The sequence below is a fragment of the Phascolarctos cinereus genome, unplaced genomic scaffold (genome assembly GCF_003287225.1).
Source record: "Phascolarctos cinereus isolate Bilbo 61053 unplaced genomic scaffold, phaCin_HiC Scaffold_4;HRSCAF=312, whole genome shotgun sequence".
Classification (NCBI taxonomy): domain Eukaryota; kingdom Metazoa; phylum Chordata; class Mammalia; order Diprotodontia; family Phascolarctidae; genus Phascolarctos; species Phascolarctos cinereus.
In genome coordinates this window covers 254,012,457-254,033,290 of record NW_027555847.1, presented here as the reverse complement: position 1 = coordinate 254,033,290, position 20,834 = coordinate 254,012,457, and the positions used below count along the sequence as shown (strand labels likewise).

General features: G+C 36.4%; 1 protein-coding gene across 1 annotated transcript in view; it reads right to left on the bottom strand.

Moving 5' to 3' along the window:
- Positions 1–20,834, bottom strand: part of AOPEP (aminopeptidase O (putative)) — a 498,190-nt gene that overhangs the window by 173,195 nt on the left and 304,161 nt on the right. The window contains 1 exon segment of the mRNA XM_020971658.2: positions 6,126–6,169. Within this exon segment, the coding sequence (XP_020827317.1) occupies positions 6,126–6,169 (44 nt within the window).

Sequence of the window (20,834 nt, the reverse complement as noted above, 5' to 3'; positions counted from 1 at the left end):
AGAAACTTGTAGCATTTTTTTCCTTATTGTTGACAACTTGCCCTTCTTCATTTTGAAAAGCTTCAGTTCCTATCTTCTGACTATTGGGGAATGGCCTTTGTTCTTATATATTTGAATCAATTCCCTATATGTCTTAGCAGATAGCAGATCTTTATCAGAGAAACTTACTGAAACTATTTCCCCTCAATTTACTGCTGCTGGTTCTAGGCCTTATGTCAGTGGTCAGAATGCTTTGGATTTCTAACCACATTGGAGTTTCCTCTTCTGAGCAGTCCAGTCTTTCTGTCCCTGTGTAGGAAGTGATGCAGGCTTTCAGGTGCCTCTAGAGCAGAGGTATATTGGCATGCATTTAATAATAATTTCTCTGTGGAAAAAATGTACACAGAAATCTTTTCTTGTGAGCCTGTTTGAGCTAGATCCATCACACTCCTGCCCTGGAGAATCTCTCATCTCCATAAGCAGACTTCTGGCTTGTTTACCTATGTTGGTGCTCACTTTTCTGGTGGGATACTTTTCTCCTGGATGTCTTTTTATACAGTCCTGGACTGCATGAAGGCCCTTTTCTTATTAGGTTTCTTGATCAATGTTCAATCTGGTGCTCTTTTTAGATCTTTACTGGAGTACATGTGTGAGAACTGAGCTCCTCTGCAACTGTTCAAGCAGCCATCTGGATCTCTGGCTGTTACAAGCCCAGAAGTCACTGACTCCTCCTTCTTAATTCTTCTTTCTTAGGGAAGGGCAGAGTCGTGAAAAAGCCAGAACAGCCTAGTAGCAGCAAGTTCCACAAAGAACTAATACTCACAGAATACATTTTGATCTTGACACTCCTCTTTGTGTCCTTCAAAAGAGCACTTTAGTCTAGGCTTAGGGATAAGTCTAGGGCTATTGGTCCAAGGGTACCCTTTATCCTTCTCCAAAATGTGGTCGACTAATTCATAGGAAACACTAGCTCAGGATACAATAAAAATCAGTTTACTTTATAAGGAGACAAAACTCATAATGAAAGCACAAACATCAAATAAGCAACATTTAAAAAGAAAAGGAAACTACTAAGGGCAAGGGATTCTAGTTTGCCAGGTCGCTATGAGGCAGAGAGGAATGAAGTGGAGAGGTGATAAATTCACCAATTTCCAATGCCATAGACAATTCTGTTCAGGCAGATTTCTCAGTAGATGGGAAGCTCAAACTACTCTTGATTATATTCAGTTCCGGTCAACTTAACTCTTCTCTTGCAATCAGGTGGCCACTGGTTCCCTTGGATCCACCATGATCGTTAGGTCCTTCCTTTGAGCTTGGAAAAACTACACTTCCTATAAACATCTTTGGCAATAAGGGAATATATGTTAAGAATGAAAAAGAAAACCTCCCAATACTGAAAAGACACTTTGCTATCTCAGTGGAAAATGTTGTATTTGAGTCTTGAAAGTCTGAAATTTTTTTCTTGAAAAAAAGAGTTTTCACTTACATAGTACTTTAAGGCTTATGAAGTGTTTTACTTATGCTAACTTTGTTTTGTACAAGTAAAACTACTCCCATTGTGCAGATGAGAAAAGTAGGGCTCAAGAAGGTAAAAGGACTTGATTAACATCACAGGGCTACTGGTTTCAAACTCAGGTCTTCAGACTCCAAGTCCTGTGTCATGCTGCCTCCTAAATAAACAACCATAACAGAAAAAGAGACCTGGGTGCCACTGAGGGAAGAAAATGCATCCACTTTGTACTTTTTTGGCAACAATTTCTGGGGCAATGGACCTATTCTATTAGTGGATCAAGAATCAGATCTGGTTCAGGTGTGAAATAAAAAAACCAAACCCTTGCAGGTAAATTGTTGTCTTTGGTATCACTAATGCTCTTCACACCTGATATGAGTTTGGCATTAGGCAAACAGTAAACCACATATCAACTTTGAAAATCAACCATTGTAAATCTGAAATCCTGACCCTGGACATTCCAGAAGGGTGTATGAGTGCAGAGGAAGCTGCACTTTTTTTGGGGGGGGGGTGTTAACAGCAGCCTCCTGAAAAAGCTAAGGCATAGCCAAGGTCCATATCAGTTTTTTCATGAAATGTAATTTCCTTCAACATTAAGAGGGTGAAATGGAAAACTAGAAACAAAACAATTTATCTGAATGAGCTGCTTGTATTAGTTCCAGGGAGGTGAACTAGCCTGTCTTGTTTTAATATTATTTTTGCCACCTACATTAGGAAAACTACTTGTTATTACTGAAACTAGAATGCCATTGGAATTTTTTTAAGTAAAAAGGATTAGAACTAAGGCCAATACACAGGAAAAAAATGTCATCATTTAACTGTTAAGTGATCATTACATCTTTTCATTCATCTCCTTTTCCTTGTCTATTGCAGCATAGCTCTAATAATTCAATTGAATTAACCCCTAACTATGAGCAAAGTTTGATAATGATATCAAGTTTATTGAATTAAAATATGAAAAATGGCACAACCCTTACCCTCAAGGAGCTTACAACAGAACACGTGAATGCAATTTGTAAGTGTATCACATACGATGTTATAGGGGCAAAAGACACTCTGAGAATGTACTTTAGGAAAATTTGAGCAGGGAAACAATGCCATCAGCTGGGGAGTGGGGTAAAGGGTGGGGGGGATGTTTAGTGAAGGTTTGAAGGACAATTTAACACGAGCCTCCTTGTAAGAAGCCAAATTTGGATTATCTGTGGTTGAAATAGTTACATTAAAACTCGGGTATCTGTCTGGATATTGATTTGATCTACTATATCTAGGAAAGAACCCTTTAGTGCATTTGGCAATTCAATACACATTTTTTTAAAAAAGCATAGCTCCAGCTTTCAGTTGGGAGGAAGAAAGCTAAATTCACTCTTACATTTCAACTTAAAGAAAAATTTAATATGTCAGAGTTTCCTCCTTTTAACATTTGGAAACAAAAGTTTTGCTACTAGCAATTTGGTTGTTACAGGGCTTCTGTATCCTGACTGTATCAGACCTTAAAGTGCGGCATTCAATTCTGGATCCCCCATTTTAGGCACATTATCAGATAAGAGTTTATCCAGAGGAAGATGGAAGGAGATGTAAATTGTAAATTGTAAATATAAAGGAGGCTAAAAACCATGCCATATATGAGGATTGGAATCTTTATCTTGGAGGACAGAAGTTTTGTGAAGGAAGGAAATAAGCATTTATTAAGCACCCACTATACACCAGGCACTGTCCTAAGCACTTTACAAGTATTATCTTATTTGGCCCTCACAACAACTCTAGGAGTTGTTTTAAGATGCACAGACGTTAAGTAATTTGTCCAGCTATTAAATGTCTGAGGCCAAATTTGAACTCAGGTCTTCCAGACTCAAGCTGCCTTCTCTACTTGGTTAGATGTAACAGTGATTTTCAAATATGTGAAGGGCCACCATGTGGAGGATCAGACACGTTCTGCTTGGCCCCTGAGGGCACAAGTAGCAGCAATGGGTGGAAGATATAAGAAAGGGAGATTTCAGATCCATATATGGAAAAATTTCCTAACAATTAGAACTGTGCAAAAGGAGAACTTTGAGAGATAGAGTGATATGTACTGTTACTCCTCAGGCAAAAAGGAGCTAAGTTGGGCACAGCAATGTTTTTAAACAACTTTTACATTTCCTACCCTTCTCTGCCATCTTATAAGTAGTTGATAACAATGAAACTATTTCTACTTAATCAGTTCTTAAGATTTTTTGTGTATCACTGTGGACCCCTTTGGCAGACTGTTGAAGCCTATGGGTGTGCCTTCTCAGAATCATGTTTTTAAATGCATAAAATGAAATAGATAGGACTTAAAAAGAAACCAATTTTATTTAAAGATAATTATCAAAAGACAAGTTCATGGATCCCAGATTAAGAAACTCTGTCCAGGGGTTTGTACTTCTGGATCCTCTTTTCTTTAGGTAGGACTCATCTCTGATATTTTCATTTGCTGTCAAGTTCTAAACAATAGAGAAGACCGGCCTCCAAGCAGTAGTAGGCTTTATACTGCCCTTTGGGTCATAACTTAAGGTATCTGAAGAACAGGGTTAAACTGTCTTGTTTGAAATATAATGCTGATGTTGATGGGGGAAATGAGAGATATCAATAAAGAACACCTTCCCCCCGAAGGCACTTAAACTAGACGGTAGGCATTCATAGCAATAATTTTGTAGTTTTCAAGAATGCCCTTTATCCTTACAAAGCTCTTTAGCAGGAAAAAAAATATAGTAGAGAGAAAAGCACACTTCTTTCCATTTAATGATCCTTACAGCCCAAGAACTGTCTCGATTTCTTGGAGCAGTTTTCATTCCAGTCCAGTCAGCTTGACAGAACCCAATAAAGTTTCACTTTGACTAGTTCCAGAATAAAAACTGCCTAGGCACTATCTTTTCTCCTAGGGGTTTATTTAAACACTGTACAACTTGATTTCTACGTCTAATATAACTTCACTTGGATTGTTTTTCCTTCTGAAAAGTGAAAACAAATTTCTAGAGTCCTATAATCCTTGAGTTGAAGGGGAGAAGGTGAATGCAATAAGTGGATTTATATCACCAAACTCTAGGGGCATGTAGTGCAAGTGGTCCCCTGTCCTCCTTGACTTTCACCCTGTTTACTGCTTACTGAGGAAGGAAAGAATGAAGAAAGGAAGGAAGGAAGGAAGGAAGGAAGGAAGGAAGGAAGGAAGGAAGGAAGGAAGGAAGGAAGGAAGGAAGGAAGGAAGGAAGGAAGGAAGGAAGAAAAGGCAGGTGTTGTGTTCAGTGCTTTACAAATATTATCTCATTTGATCCTCACAACTACCTTGGGAGGAAGGTGATATTATTATCTCCATTTTACACTGAGGCAGATAGTGGCTAAAAGACTGCCTGAGGTCAGGCTGGATTTGAACTCAGGTCTTCCTGATTCCAGGCTGAGTGTTCTATCCACTGATTCCTTGATTTTCCCCAAGTGGAAAATAGTAAAAATTATATAAGATCCCTTCCATATAAAATACAACCATATGGCTAAGAATTGGAAGTCAAGGGGATACCCATCAATTGGGAAATGGCTGAACAAGCTGTAATACATGATTGCGATGGAATGTTATTGTGTTATAAGAAATATGACAAGCACGATGATTTCGGAAAAAACTAGAAAGATGTAACATGAACTGTTGCTGAGTGAAGTGAGCAGAACCAGGAGAACACTGTACACAGTAACAGCAATACTGTATGATGAATTGTGAATGATTTAGCTAATCTCAGCAATATTCAGCAAATCCAAGACAAACCAAAAGGATCATGATGAAACATGCTATCTGCCTCCAGAGGAAAAAATATTGTCTGAATACTGACTGAAGCATGCTATTTTTCACTTTCTTTCTTTCATGCATTCATTTTTTTTTAATCCGAGTCTTCTTGTACAAAATGATTAATATGGAAATGTTTTACATGATTGCACATGGTATAACCTATATCAGACTGCAATGATTGCTTACTGTCTCAGGATGGGGGGAGGGGAGTATAGAATATGGAACTCAGAACTTTAAAAAAAAGTTAAAAAACTGTTTTAACATGTAATTGGGGAAAATAAAATATTATAAAACATTAAAATAAAATAAAATACAGCCACAGGTAAAATAGGCTAGAAAACACTAAAGCAGTGTTACTCTGCTGCACACCCTGATAACTTCCCCACCCCTACTTTCTTGCTTTGTGTGATTTGTATTCATTAAACCTTCATAGATGATCTAACCAATATGGCTGAAATCTTCATGCTCTTTTAGTATCTTAGAGGTACCAACCTGCCACTGTGGCTATCCAACTTTTATCTCTCATTTTTAACTAAAGGACTGGCCTACCTTCTTTTCCAGTCATACTTATCTGCAATGATATCTTTCATGCTGTATCTTGCAACCATGTCATTCTTGGTAAGAGGTTGCAACCTGCTTCTTTGTGTGGCCCATTAGACTATTTATCATTTTAATTATTTGGAAATTGTGGCATTCTGGAATTCATAGCTATATAGCATTGCCCAGCATTTCTGCCACATATAATCATAAGCCAAAGGATGGAAGATGAGTGGATAAGCCTAGAATGACCCTGTCTGATTAGAAGTTAATTCTAGCTGCTCCCATCCCCACCTCATTTCTACTTACCGTTTTTCTTCTGAAATATCTTCCAGCAGCATATTAAGAAAATCCTGAAGAACAAACAAAGCAAACCCATAAACATGTCTATCAATAAATTATCCTGAAGCTACATTCATTTTTGATAAAGCTTTACTAGCAGCTATAAATAACCGATAAGGAGCCCCCTGTATAGCCACACAATCACTTACTTGGTGTTCCAACTCAACCAGTTAAAGAAGGCAATTTTTCAAGAACCACTACAAATAAAAATTTTAAGGTGTTTCATTCTTTACCTTAGCCCAACACCCTATTTCATTCAGAATGAAACTATTATCATCTTCAATTTATGGAGACAAGTATAATTTTTAAGAAAAGGTAATCAGATATTCTTTAAAAGCACTTCTGTTAAAAAAAAAGCAACTTTTCACCTATGAGACAGCCTTAATGAGATCAATAAACTCCTGATTTTCTTACTAAAGCAAAAATAGGAAAAAACTACCTGATAAATCTTTTAAAAAATCATTCTAAATCAGAAAGCACTAATCCAAGCCTTTGATTTCCTCCACAGAGCCTTTCCTATCTATTCCAGACCACACCAATCTCTGTGTTATTTGAAATTCCATTGCATTTATAGTTTAAAATACGTAACATTTAACATTTTATTGTTACCTAATTATTTGTATATCTTAGTCATCTCAATAATTAGACTGTAAATTCCTTGAGAGTAGAAACTAGACATATTTCTTTTTTTATCTCCTACAATGCTAAGTATAGTAGAGGACACAGAGCAGAGTGATAATTTTTAAGAGATGTTATTTTTTAACATTTAATTTTTATTTTTTCTTAATTACATGCAAACAAAATTTTTTAGCATTCTTTTTTTTTTTAATTTTGAGTTCCACATTCTCTCCATCCCTACCTTCCCTTCCCCATCCTTGACAAAGCAAGTGATTTTATATAGAATATACGTGATGGTGGTGATGGTGATGTTTAGTGGTATCCAGCATTTTGTGACTCCATGGACCATACTGTCCATGGGGTTTTCTTGGCAAAGATACTGGAGTGGTTTGCCATTTCCTTCTCCCGTGGATTAAGGCAAACAGAGGTTAAGCTGCTTGGCCCAGGGTCGCATAAATAGTATCTGAAGCTGGATTTGAACTCAGGCCTTCCTAACTCCAAGCCCAGCACTCTATCCACTAGCCATCTAGCTGCCTCCTAGATTATACACGTTCAGTCAGGCAAAACATTTTCATATTAGCCACGTTGCCAAAAAATGTAGACCAAAAAACCCCAAAAAAACAAAAACAAGAATAATAAATAAAAATTTTAAAGTATGCATTTAGACTCCATCAGTTCTTTCTCTAGAGTCAGATTGCATTTTTCATCACAAGTCCTTCGGAATTGTCTTGCATCATTGTATTGCTGAGAATAGCTAAGTCTATGATAGTTGATCATTTCATAATGTTGCTGCTACTGTATACAAAGTTCTCCTGGTTCTGCTCATTTCACTTTGCATCCTTTCATGTAAGTCTTTCCAGGTTTTTCTGAAAGCATCATGCTCATCACTTCTAATTCTGCAATAGTATGCCATCACAATCAAATACCACAACTTGTTCAATCATTCCCCAATTGATAGGCATCCCTTCAATTTATAATCCTTTGCCATCACAAAAAGAACTCTATTAATACTTTAGTATATATAGATCCTTTTCCTATTTCTTTGATCTCTTTAGGCTTGTTGTTCTTCTGTTTTTGAAGAGGACCGATGACATTAAGGGTGATGTCTTGACTTGTGCATGAATTGGATGTAAGTGAAGCAGAGTTGTGCAAAGTCATCAGCCTCACTATCTCTTCCTGAGTCATTGAAGTCCAGTGGAGGACAAAATTCAAGATGACTGGCAATGGACCAGTATGCAGTGGATGACTGTGGCATCTTTAATGCCATAGCAAGCTTTACAGACCTAGTAGTGGTATTGCTGAGTTTTATAGCCCTTTGGGTATAGTTGCAAATTGCTCTTCAAAATTACTAGATCAGTTCAAAACTCCAACAACAATGTATTAGTGTCCCTATTTTACCATATCCCCTCCAACATTTGTCGTTTTCTGTGATATTAGCCATCCCGATAGGTGTGAGGTAGTACCCAAGAGTTTTAATTTGCCTTTCTCCGATCAATAATGATTTAGAGCACTATTTCATGTGACTTTTGATAACTTTGTTTTCTTCTTCCGAAAAGTGCCTGTTCATATCCTCTGATCATTTAGCAACTGGAGAATGACTCATATTCTTATAAATTTTTTAATGGTTCTTTATATGTTTTAGAAATAAGGCCTCTATCAGAGAAACTTGCTGTAATTTTTTCCTCCAGTTTGCTGCCTTCCTTCTAATTTTGGCTACATTAATTTTGTTTGTGCAAAACCTTTTTAATTTGATGTAATCAAAATCATCCACTGAATGAATGAATGAATGAATGACATCCTATAATGTTCCCTATTTCTTGTTTGGTCATAAATTCTTGCCTTATCCATATATCTGACAGTAAAATATTCTATGCTTCCTTGGTTTGCTTATAATATCACCCATTATGTCTAAATTATGTGCCCATTTTGACCTTATTTTGTTATACAGTGTGAAATGTTGGTTTATACCTAGTTTCTGCCAAACTGTTTTCCAGTTTTCCCAGCATTTTTGTCAAATAGTGATTTTTTTGCCCCCAAACCTTGGATCTTTGAATTTCTTAAACATTACATTACTATGGTCATTTATTACTGTGTATATGTACATAATTTACTCCCCCGATCCATCACTCTATTTCTTAGCCAATGCCAGATTGTTTTGATGATTACTGCTTTGTAATACAGTTTGAGATCTGGTACTGCTAAACTAGCTTCTTTAACATGTTTCCCCCATTGATTCCCATGATGTTCTTTTTTTTGTTTTAATTCTTTAAAAACATTTTTTATTCATTTATTTTGATTTATCAACAATCACTTCCATAAGCTTTTGAGTTTTAAATTTTTCTCCTCCTCCCTCCCCAAGACGGTACACAATCTGATATAGGCTATATGTATACATTCCTGTTAAACATATTTTCACATTAGTCATGTTATAAGGAAGAATTAGAAGCAATAGGAGGAACCACAGGAAACAGAAAACAAAACAAAACAGAAGAAAAAAATAGCAAGTACGATGCTTTGATCTGCATTCAAACTCCATAGTCTTTTCTTTGGATGTGGATAGCATTTTCCATGATGAGACCTTTGGAAACATCTTAGATCTTTGCATTGTTGAGAAGGGCTAAGTCTATCAACTTTAGTCATGGAACAATGTGGCTGTTACTGTGTACACCGTTCTCCTGGTTCTGCTCACTTCACTCAGCATCAGTCCATATAAGTCTTTCCAGGTTTTTCTGAAGTCTGCCTGCTCATCATTTCTTATAGCACAATAGTATTCCATTACATTCATATACCACAACTTGTTCAGCCATTCCCCAACTGATGGGCATCCTCTCAATTTCCACTTCTTTGCTACCACAAAAACAGAAGCCAAGAGGCAGAGTAAGAAGTAAGTCCCTCTTACGGTCCCTTATTAACCTCTTAAAGCCCAGAAAATATTTCCCCAGGAAAAATCCTGGAACAGCTGAACCAGAAGAAAGACAGGGTGTAGCAGTCCAGTAGCCCAGGTAGCTTGAGGGATTAAAGGGAAAGGCCCCTCTTGCCCTGGGGGGAGGGGAGCAGTACAGAATGGGAGGCACCCCAGCAAGCTAGCTGAAAGTCCCACCTCAGCATACTAGGGGGAGATCCTGAACCCCAGGTGGTGGAGCAGGCAAACACCAACACCAGGACCTCCAAGTGCCTCAGGACAGGCAGAGGAACCAGTGGAAACTGGCTTGTAAAATCACCACGTGCCTCGGTGTTCTACAGCAGTCAGGTCTTTCAGTGACTCAGCAAAACTCTGAGAAGTGCTCCAACAGACCCGGGCAGAGAAATATCCCACAGCAGCAAAACATCCATCTGAAAGGAGCCAAAGAAAGCAAAAGGAGGGAAACAAAAGGCCTGGGTGAACAGGCAACATCCAGGGGCCAGACTACCCAATCCTACCCCTAGAGTTCCAGTGTTGCTGATTCTAGCCCAACACCAGGTAAGCTGCCAGAACCCTACAGCCTCCAACTGCCAGCAGTTGAGGCCCCAGCATACAAGGTTAGTTACTAGGTCCCAGGCTCCCAGCACAAGTAGCTTGGGTCAATGCCCTCTGGTCCCCAGCAGGAGAGCTCACTTTTTTTAAAGGCCAGGAAATAAGCAAACACCATGAGCAAAAAGAAACATACTATAGATTCTTATTATGGGAAGAGAGAAGATCAAGGCAGAAATTCTGAAGAGGACAACACTGTCAACAAACCCACACCTGGAACCTCAAAAGGGATTATGAACTGGTCTGAAGCCCACAATGCCTTCTTGAAAGAGCTCAAGAAGTCAAATAAGAGAGGTAGAAGAAAAATTGGGAAAAGAAATGAGAAGTATGCAAGAGAGAGTCAATAGCTTGGAAAAGGAAGGATAAAAAATTAACTGTAGAAAATAAGTCCTTAAAAAATACAGTTGGCCAAATGGAAAAAAAGTACACCGAAGAAAACAACTCCTTAAAAAGCAATTGGCCAAACAGAAAAGGAGACACAAAAACTCACTGAGGAAAAGAACTCCTTAAAAAATAAAATGGGCCCAGTGGAAAAGGAGGACAAAATCTAATAGAAGAAAACAATTTGTTAAAAATTAGAATTGGGCAAATGGAAGCTAATGACTCTATGAGAGAGCAAGAATCAGTCAAACAGAAACAAAAGAATGAAAAAATAGAAGAAAATGTAAAATACCTCACTGGTAAAACAACTGACCTGGAAAACAGATCCAGGGGAGATAATTTAAAAATTATTGGTCTACCTGAAAATCATGATGAAAAAAAGATCCTGGACAGCATCTTTCAGGAAATCATCAAGGAAAACGGCCCTGAAGTCCTAGAGCCAGAGGGTAAAATAGCCATAGAAAGAATCCACTGATCCCCAAAAGAGATCCCAAATTGAAAACACCAAGGAGTATAGTAGCCAAATTCCAAAATTGCCAGGTCAAAGAGAAAATACTGCAAGTAGACAGAAAGAAACAATTTAAATGTCATTGAACCACAGTCAGGATTACACAGGACCTTGCAGCTTCTACATTAAAAGATTTTAGGGTGTGGAATACACTATTCTGTAAGGCAAAGGAGCTTGGATTATAGCCAAGGATCAACTACCCAGTGAAAATGAGCATAATCATTTAGGGGAGGAGATAGACGTTCAACAAAATAAGGGACTTCCAAACCTTCCTGATAAAAAGACCAGACCTCAACAGAAAATTTCATCTTCAAAGACTCAAGAGAGACATAAAAAAGTAAATGGGACAGAAAAAAACACCATGTTATTAATACGGGCAAACTGTTTACATCCCTATAAGGGAAGATGACACTTGTAACTCTTGAGGACTATGTTGTTATTACATCATTTTAAAGGGGTATACATAGAGGGGGTGGATATAAATTGACTTTGATGTAATGATAAAAATAATTCCCTTGATATCCTTGAACTTTTGTTCTTCCTGATGAATTTTGTTATTATTTTTTCTAGCTCTATAAAATAATTTTTTGGTAATTTGATTGGTATGGCACTGAATAAGTAAATTAATTTAGGTAGAACTCTTATCTTTATTATATTGGTTTGGCCTACCCATGAACAATTAATATATCTCCAGCTGTTTAGATCTGACTTTATTTGTGTGAAGTGTTTTCTCATTGTGAATTGTGTTCATATAGTTTCTGGGTTTGTCTTGGCAGGTAGACTCCCAAGCATTTTACATTGTCTATAGTTATTTTAAATGGAATTTCTTTTTCTAACTCTTTCTATTGGATTTTGTTGGTAATCTATAGAAATGCTAATGATTTATGTGGGTTTATTTTATATCCTATAGCTTTGCTGAAAGTATTATTCAACTAGTTTTTTAGTTGATTCTTTAAGAATACCATGAAATCATCTGCAAAGAATTAGTTTTTTTTCCCTCATTGCCTATTCTAAATCCTTCAATTTGTTTTCCTTTTCTTATTGCTATAACTAGCATTTCTAGAATAATAATGAATAATAGTAGTGATAATGGCATTCTTGCTTCACCCTGATCTTACTGGAAAGGCTTCTACCTTATCTCCATTATAGATAATGATTGCTGATGGTTTTAGAGAGATACTACTTGTCATTTTAAGGAAAGCTCCATTTATTTGTATGCTTTCTAGTGTTTTTAATAAAGAAAGAGTATTGTATTTTGTTAAAAGTTTTAACAGAGATTTGTTGGCTGAATTGAACTACTTACCAAAAAGCAGTGGCGATCAGTGAGTAATATGTGTGAGGCACTGAACTCATGTCAATTCAATTCAATAAATACTTCCTAAGTCCCAGCTATGCACAAAACCCTATCCTAAACAGAGGATGAAAAACATTTCCTGCCCTCAAGTCACCACGTCAAAAAGCATTTATTAAGTACCTACTATGTGTCATGCACTATGGATACAAAGAAAGGCAAAAATAGTTCCTATCTTAAAACTATTTTTTTCCCTAGCTTCATTCAGTAATGTGTGAATAGGATCCAAGGAAGCTGTGGTATGAGAGTGACCCAATGTTGGGCTTGGCAGAGCAAGACTGGTGACAGGATAAGGGGGCAAGGCACTGGAGAGACAAGGATAATACAAAGTTGAATTGGTTAAGCAGGGGTCGAGATGGGGAATGGAAGAGAGTATAGCCTATGAAGGAATAATGACCAGGAAAAGAACTAAGGGGCAGAGGTCATGGTGAGGACAAAGAACAGGGTTAGAGATTGAAAGACAGTGGAAAAGATGGCATGATAAAAGACTATGATCTCTTCTGAGGGAATTTAAGAGTTATTGAACATGGAAGTGGAACACTGTAGGCAAGATCAAGGGTATGACCATCTCTCTATGTAACTGAGGTAGGGTGGAAGAATGGGTCATGGGAAATGAGTAAGTTGATAAAGTGGGAGGTTAAGATATTTATGGGAGTATGAATATGTATGTTGAAGGTCCCTAGCATGAGGGCAGTAGTTGGGGAGGAGAGAAAGACTGAATTAGGCATTGGACTCAATGAGGAAGAAAGGAGACTATCCTGGAGGTTGGTATAATAGCTACCAGAATCTTGTTTGAGTAATAAATATGGACTGAATAAACCTCAAAGAATATGGTGGTAGAGGGAGAATCTAGGAGTGGCAACAGGGATTAAGGAGTATTTTAAACCCCCTCCCTATCCCCCATCACAACTAGTGAGTGGTGTCGGGTATGAGTGAAAGTGCAACCAGTTCTAGAAAGGGTGGCCAGGGAAGCTGCATCATCATAAAAGGAAACAGGTCTGAAGGAGTACAATAAAATGGAAGAAGTGAGAAAGGAAAAGATTTAAGAAGAAAGCATCTTTGATTCTTATGAAACAGGCATTCCAATAAACATTTCCCCCCAATAAATATTTTTTAAAATTAATTTTTAAAATTCAATTTTTTCTGAAGATCTTTATTCTTGCTCTCCTCCTTCCCCCAACTGAGAAAGCAAACTAAACAAAACTCCTATTACAAACATGTAGAATCAAGCAAAAGAAATTCCAATACGGAACATGTCCAAAAAACCTCACCACGTCTCAATTAGCGCTGAGTCCACTACCTCTCTATCATAATCAGTTCCTAGCTCTTTCAACAGTGTTTGTCTTTACAATATTGCTATTTTATAAATTTTTTTCGCCTCATTTCACTCTGCATCATTTCATATGTCCTGCCAGGTTTCTCTGAAACCATCCCCTTACGTTCCTTACAACACAACAATATTCAATCTCACACACACACACACACACACACACACACATATGTGTGTGTGTATATATATATATATATGTATATACGTGTATATATATATATATGCACACACACACTATTCATATATACTAACTTGTTCATCCATTCCCCAACTGTTGGGCACCCCCTCAGTTTTTACTTCTTTGCTATCACAAAAAGAGTGACTTGAAATAATTTTATACACATGGATCTTTTACCTCCTTCTTTGCTCTCTTTAGAGTATCAACCTAACAGGAGTATTGCTGGATCAAAGGGTATGTACAGTTTAGTAGTTTTTTGGAGCATAATTCCTAATTTTCTTTGTAGAATGGCTAGATCAGTTCACAACTTCATCAATAATTCATTAATATACCTATATTCCTATAGCCCCTCCAGTACTTGTTATTTTCCTTTTTTGTTAACTTTGCCAATCTGATGGATTTGAGGTAGTACTTCAATTGTTTAATGTGTGTTTATTATATTATCTTGACCTATGCAGGCAGAGAGATATTTAGTGGGACACTGGGGAGGTGAGGTTGAGGGGGATGGGAACAAGGAAATAGGCAGCAGGTAAAGAGGAATGGGATTTGTACATAACAGCTGGGGATTATTGGTATTGGGCAGTTATGGTGAGGCAGGAGAGTGTTTATCACTGAGGAATGAGTTAAGTTGGGGCCATAAGGGGTCAGGTGGCTAGTGTGAAGGTGGGCCAGGTTGCAGAATAAGCCAGTAATGGAGAGTGAGCAAGGAAGACAGGATTTCTCTTGATAGAGAGGTTCCAGGCATGCACTCTCCAATCACTGAGTTGGCCTTCATGAGAGCTTATAGTCTATTAGGAAAAGATAGGACATGTACCCAGACAAGCATACTAATAGGCAGAGTATACTAGGGCAAAAGAGAAGTCCATACAAAATGCTCTAGTATAACTTCAGAAGGGAGAGAATATTTTCACCAAAGGGTGAAGATTCCATTGCACCAGATCTGACCTTTTAAAAAAAGAGAAAGATGTTGTCAGATGGAGTTGAGGGAAACCAAGTGCATTCCAGCCTTGGAGCTTTTTTTGAGTGCATAAAAACTCCTCTTACAAGACAGTTATTCAGGACAAGGACCTAAACAGGTAAACATGTGTAATATGGTGATTGAATTACTATCAGGAAGTAATTTAGGACCCAATCAGAATCTGGTTTTCATTCTTATTAATAGTGTTTACCTAGTGATTCTTGGTACATCCCAATGACTAGTAGGTTAGAGGTTACAAATTATTAGTGCCATGTTCTAAATAAGGAAACAGAGAGGTAATATGTCTGAAGTGTCAAGGTGAATAACTGGCAGAACCAGGAATGGGATTCTTGCCCGGAATCTAGAGGCTAAGTGTTGATAATAGCTGTTGAAAGAACTGAAAGCCTAAAAATATTATGGGTTTTTTTTGAAAAATATTTTAAAACAACTCTAAAATACCAACCATGGAGAGTATTTAAGGTATACTCAGGGGTGCTATTATTATTATTAAGCCTTCTGATTTTCTGTCCATTCAAGTGATGGCAAAATGACCAGTTAGAGGAAGTAAATAGCTTCATTGGTGGTCTTATCTGTGTACTCATACAAATTTGATAACAGAAGAATTGACAGTTTTCATACTATTTAAATAGACTTTGACCTTACCTATCACTCGACCTTGTGTTATATATACAGACTAAAAATTACAGATGTGATAAATGTGGGTGCTGTAAAAACAGAGAAGATTACAGCTCCCTGAAATCTTAAACACCCCATTTTTTTGTCCTTTGAGAGAAAAAATGTTCATTGTCACTCAGTGACTAGCATATTGCATTTCACATAATTGGTGCTTAATAAATGTTTGTTTGTGAAAATGAAACACCCAGAAGTAGGCAAACCAGGTGGCATGAATTCATGCCTTAATGAGCCTATATCTAATAATCAAAGTAAAATAAAAACCATTTTTGGCACCATTTTCATCAGAGGATGAAATCAAAGGATTTGGCCATAAATGTGAATATCATTCAAGCACTGAAATATCACCTAAATTGAAAAAAATATCCCCACAACGAAGTGGCCTTATGTCTGGAGGGGTGTGAGAAGTCCTTTTTGAAATCTCAGTTTGAGATTCTGTGCTTAAATTTATGCTGTAGGATCTTTTCAGTGCTTCTTTCCTCCTTTTCCCTCTGCCAGTGCTACAGGCATAGCTATTAAAGAATCATAAAAGAAAGTTTTTGCCACCAAAGTCCTTGATTGTCAAATGGCTCAAAATCAGAAACTGATAAGACTTTATCATTGGAAAGGCCCATGTATCCTTTCCATCTGACTTGGAGTTGAAATTTTCATATATATATGTGTTCTTTTCAAGGAATGTGAGCTCCTTGAGAGGAGAGACTGTTTTAGTTTTCCATTTGTATCCCCAGAACTTGCCTTAATGCTTTACATATAGCAAGCACTTAAAAATACTTTATGTATTCATTCATTCACATAAGTGTTTAGAGATACACATTTTCTTTAAAAGACTTAGGCTAATAATAATAGCTAAAATTTATATGTGCTTTAAGGTTTGCAGAGTGCTTTACATACATCATCTTATTTTATCCTCAATTCAACCCTGTAGGGTAAGTGCTATTACTGTCCAATTTTATAGATGAGGAAACTTGGTATGTTATCTCATCGTTGTCAACTTAGTTCATGGATTTTCTAATTTTTTAATGATTTACTCTTTGACCAACAATTCTTTAATATTAAATCATTTAGCTTCCATTTAAGTTTAAATCTTTTCTTCTGTAATTTCATTGCATTGTAGTCAGTAAAGGATGTATTAAATATGTCTGTTTCCTGCATTTGTTTTTAAGGTTTTATGTTCTAATATACATTGCCAGTTTTTGTAAAGGTACCATGCACAAAATATGTATACTCTTCTATTCCCATTCAGTAATCATCAAAGAGCTATTGTACCTAATGTTTCTAGAGATCTGTTCAGATCCTTTACTTATTTCTTGTTTGGTTTTTGGGTTTTTTTTTTGCTATATTCACTGATGTCTGAAAATGGGTACTTCAAGATCTCCAACTATTACAGTTTTGCTGTACATTTCTCCCTGCAATTTGATCAATTTTTCCTTTAAGTACCATGATGCTATGCCATTTGTTGCATGTATATGTTAAGGATTCATATTAATTCATTTTATGTTGCCTTTAAGCATAATGTAGCTTCCCTATATTTCTTTTAATCAAGTGTGTTTTTATTGTTGCCTTGTCTAAAGTCATAATTGCTATGCCTTTTTTTTTTTTTGCTCCAGTCCATTATTGTAACTCTGTGAGAACTTGTGTTTCAAGTGTGTTTCTGGTAAACAAGATATTGTTGTATTCTGCGTTTTTTATAAGTGAGCTCATCCTTTTCACATTAGTGGTTATAACTGTTAATTAATTGTGTGTTCCCTTCATCTTTTCCTTTTAATACCTTTTTTCCTCTTTACCAAGAAGAAAAGGTTGGTAAGAGATAGGGAGAATGTCTAGTAATTTATATGTGGTGCAATCCACTTCTGTTCCTCTGCCTTTCTTCTCTTCCCCTTGCCATGACTCAGATCACAATTTTTTACCCTTTTTTTCTTTCCTTTTAAACCCTCCTTTGTGAGGTTGGAGTTTGTTTGGCTGATCCTTCCCTGAATCTACCTTCCCCTTTCTTCCCTCCTCTCACTTCTTTCAGTTCCTTTTTGTTTCTCTCTTCAGTTGAATACAGCTCAATAGATAATTCTTGAACGTGTGTGTTTTTGTCTGTGTTCTACCTTTCTTTGTCCAGTTTAGATGAAAGTGAGATTCTAGTGATATATGCTATTCTATTTCTTTCTCCATTTTTATATAGTTATTTTCTTGTGATATTCATCAATTACCACATCCTCTGGTGCTCCTCCTCAGTCATTACTAGAGTAAAGTGACAGAGTTGAATTCTACTGTTTCCCCTCACACAAGTCATCTTTGGTGGTCCTAATTGATCATTTATTGAATGTGGTATTAAAGTGAAAGGAGAAAATCAATGTTCTTCTCAGTTCAGGAGTTCCCTTCAATGATCTGATCCCAATCCCAGGTACCAGTAGAAGATTCTGGCTGGCTGTTACCGTGTTAGCTCTTATTCTTGCCATGTGACCAGGCCATCTTTTCTTTTTATCATAAATTCCTTCACAAGATCCCTTGCTCTTATCCTTCTTTTGAGTTCCTTGCTGGTTAGATGCTATAAGCTGCTTCCATCTTCAACATTCTTCTTTATTGCCCCCCCATGTGGTAGTTATCTTTTAGCTCATTGGTGGCAGTTGTACGCCATATAACAAAAACAGTAAAAGGTTAATGTACTAAGATGAACCTTTTCTTTCAAGGAAAATTTAGGGTCATTAAAAGAATTCTGCAATTTAACAAATTGCTTTCCTTATCCTGTTAAACTCCGGGCTTTGTTTGTTGTCCATCTGTACTGTCTGTCCCAGACACAAGGACAAGCTCTACAAGGTATCCATCCAAATGCAAGTGGGCAATAGACATTCTTCATCCATTTTGTCTTTCTTCTGTGGATAGGTCAAATTCCTTTGAGTTGTTTCAGGTCTCCTCTATTATCTTCTGGGACTTAATGCAATCAGCATGTTACCTGTATACTGGGGGACCTCACATCTACAGAGCATAATATTTCTTCAACCTGAACTCCATGCTGAATATCCTACATCACAGTGGCAAATATTTCCCTGTTTCATGCCTCAACCAATGTTTACTATTAGGTCATTAAACAGGGGCATTTTTATTGTTTTATCTTCCAAGGACTATTGAATGAAATTGACGCATGAATGGTAGACATCTTATTGTAAAAGTCTCTACAGTGATTTTTTTTCTTTCTTTTTCTTACCAAATGAAATGCCTTTTCATCATCAACAAGTAATAAGCACAATGAGATCTTGTATTCTTTATATATTTCAGTTACAGTAAAATGGTAAAGATGTGGTTCATAGGATTATAGATCTATAGTTAGAAGGGGCCTCAGAGGCCCTCTTATCCAATCCCTCGTTTACTGATGAGGAATATGTGGCCTACAGAAGTTAAATGACTTGTCCTAAGTCATATAGGCAGTGAACATAAGAGTTCTATCAATGAATATCACTTGCAAAAGTATTTTTGTTTCTGATATACTAATTAAGAATATCGTTGATTCACATATAGATGTCTTTTATAAGGTTTTATAAAGATGGGAGAACATAGGCTGATAGTTATTGGTATTACTGTAATCACCTTTTTTTAATATTAATAAGTTCTAAGAATTTTTCCATATCTTTGGTACCTTTCTCTTTTTCAGATTTTCTCAAAGGTCCCTCATTGCCCTTACAATTGTATCATCTCCAGCATGAATCTCCTCAATAAGTTCTTGATCCAACCCAGTTATTTTTCCTTTTTTCTCTTTAGTGTCAAATCTTACCTCCTCTATGAGTACATCTGGGACTATAATGTTAGGGTCCAAGTGTATTGGTTCCACTGTCACTGATGAAAAAAAAGTTATGGTTTTTATAAATATTTTCTATTTTTCTTTTGTTTGTAGTCCTTCCATTTTCAACTTTGAAAGCTCCTGGGATTACCTAGATATCTTACCAAACATTCTTTAAACTGCTTTATCACTCCACTATTTATCTCTGTTTTTTGAGATGATATTATTCATACCTGTTCATCATCTTTCTTTGTAAAATTTTATAAATTAGTTTAAAATATTCTAGCTCAATGTGGCCTTTGACAATCATTTCTCTGCTTTTGGCAAATGTGTTGTTAGCTGACTAAGGCACTTTCCGGACTCTTTTGGCCTCTTTGTTGTGGCAATGAATTAACATTATTTAAATTTTCATATTAAATTATTGTCTTTGTTGTTGATATCATAACTTTTGTCCATTTCCCATTTTTTATTTTAAATTATTTGTTTAAATAATTCAGTGTCAAGCCATTTCAATTTTATGCCATATCTTTTCCTCATTATTATACTTTCTTCTTTTCTTTTCTTCTAATTCTGATCTTAGATGATCAGAAAGACATATGATTAAGGGTTAATTCTGTTTTTTATCATATGATTTGATATTCACCATGTCCAGTGCCTATCAATTCTGTTTTTGAAGGAAAATATTCATGACATACAAATGTAATACTCTTTGCATAATCTATAGTCCTTGGCTTTTTAAATTCTTTTTTCCTGAACCATGCATTCTCATATATTTCTTTTGATCCTCACTATTTCAAAACACCTTTGTTTTAAAATCACCAGCTATCACAGTGTATACTGATTTCATTTGGAACAATTTATTTATTTAGTTTTTCCTAGAATTTCTCTACCACTTTATTCTCAGCAACTAATATTGGTGTATAAACTGCCATTATTTTGATGGTGGGATTTTTAAAAAATGTTTTTTATTAATACTGTAATATGTGATGACAAAATATCCTATGAGATAATATTTCTTATTGTCTGGGTATATTATAAAACTCACCTGCCAACTCCTTTCTTTGGCTCAAGGAGAGCCTTGAGCCATCCTTTCATTTATCTATAACTTTCTTCCGGTTTCACTTATCCCTTCAGTGTCATCTCTACCTCATGATGAAGCATTGGAGTCAGATTTTGTGAAAGGTCTACAGCAATGATGTCAAACTCAAATAGGAATGGGGGCCACTAAAATGTACATAAGGATCCTTGTGGGTCACATATTGACTTTATTTTAAAATCTATTATTACCTGTTTTTATTGCATTTTTATTTATTTTGTTAAGTATTTCCCCATTACATTTTAATTTGGTTTCAGGTCACATTCAGGAGCGATGTGAGCTGTAGGTG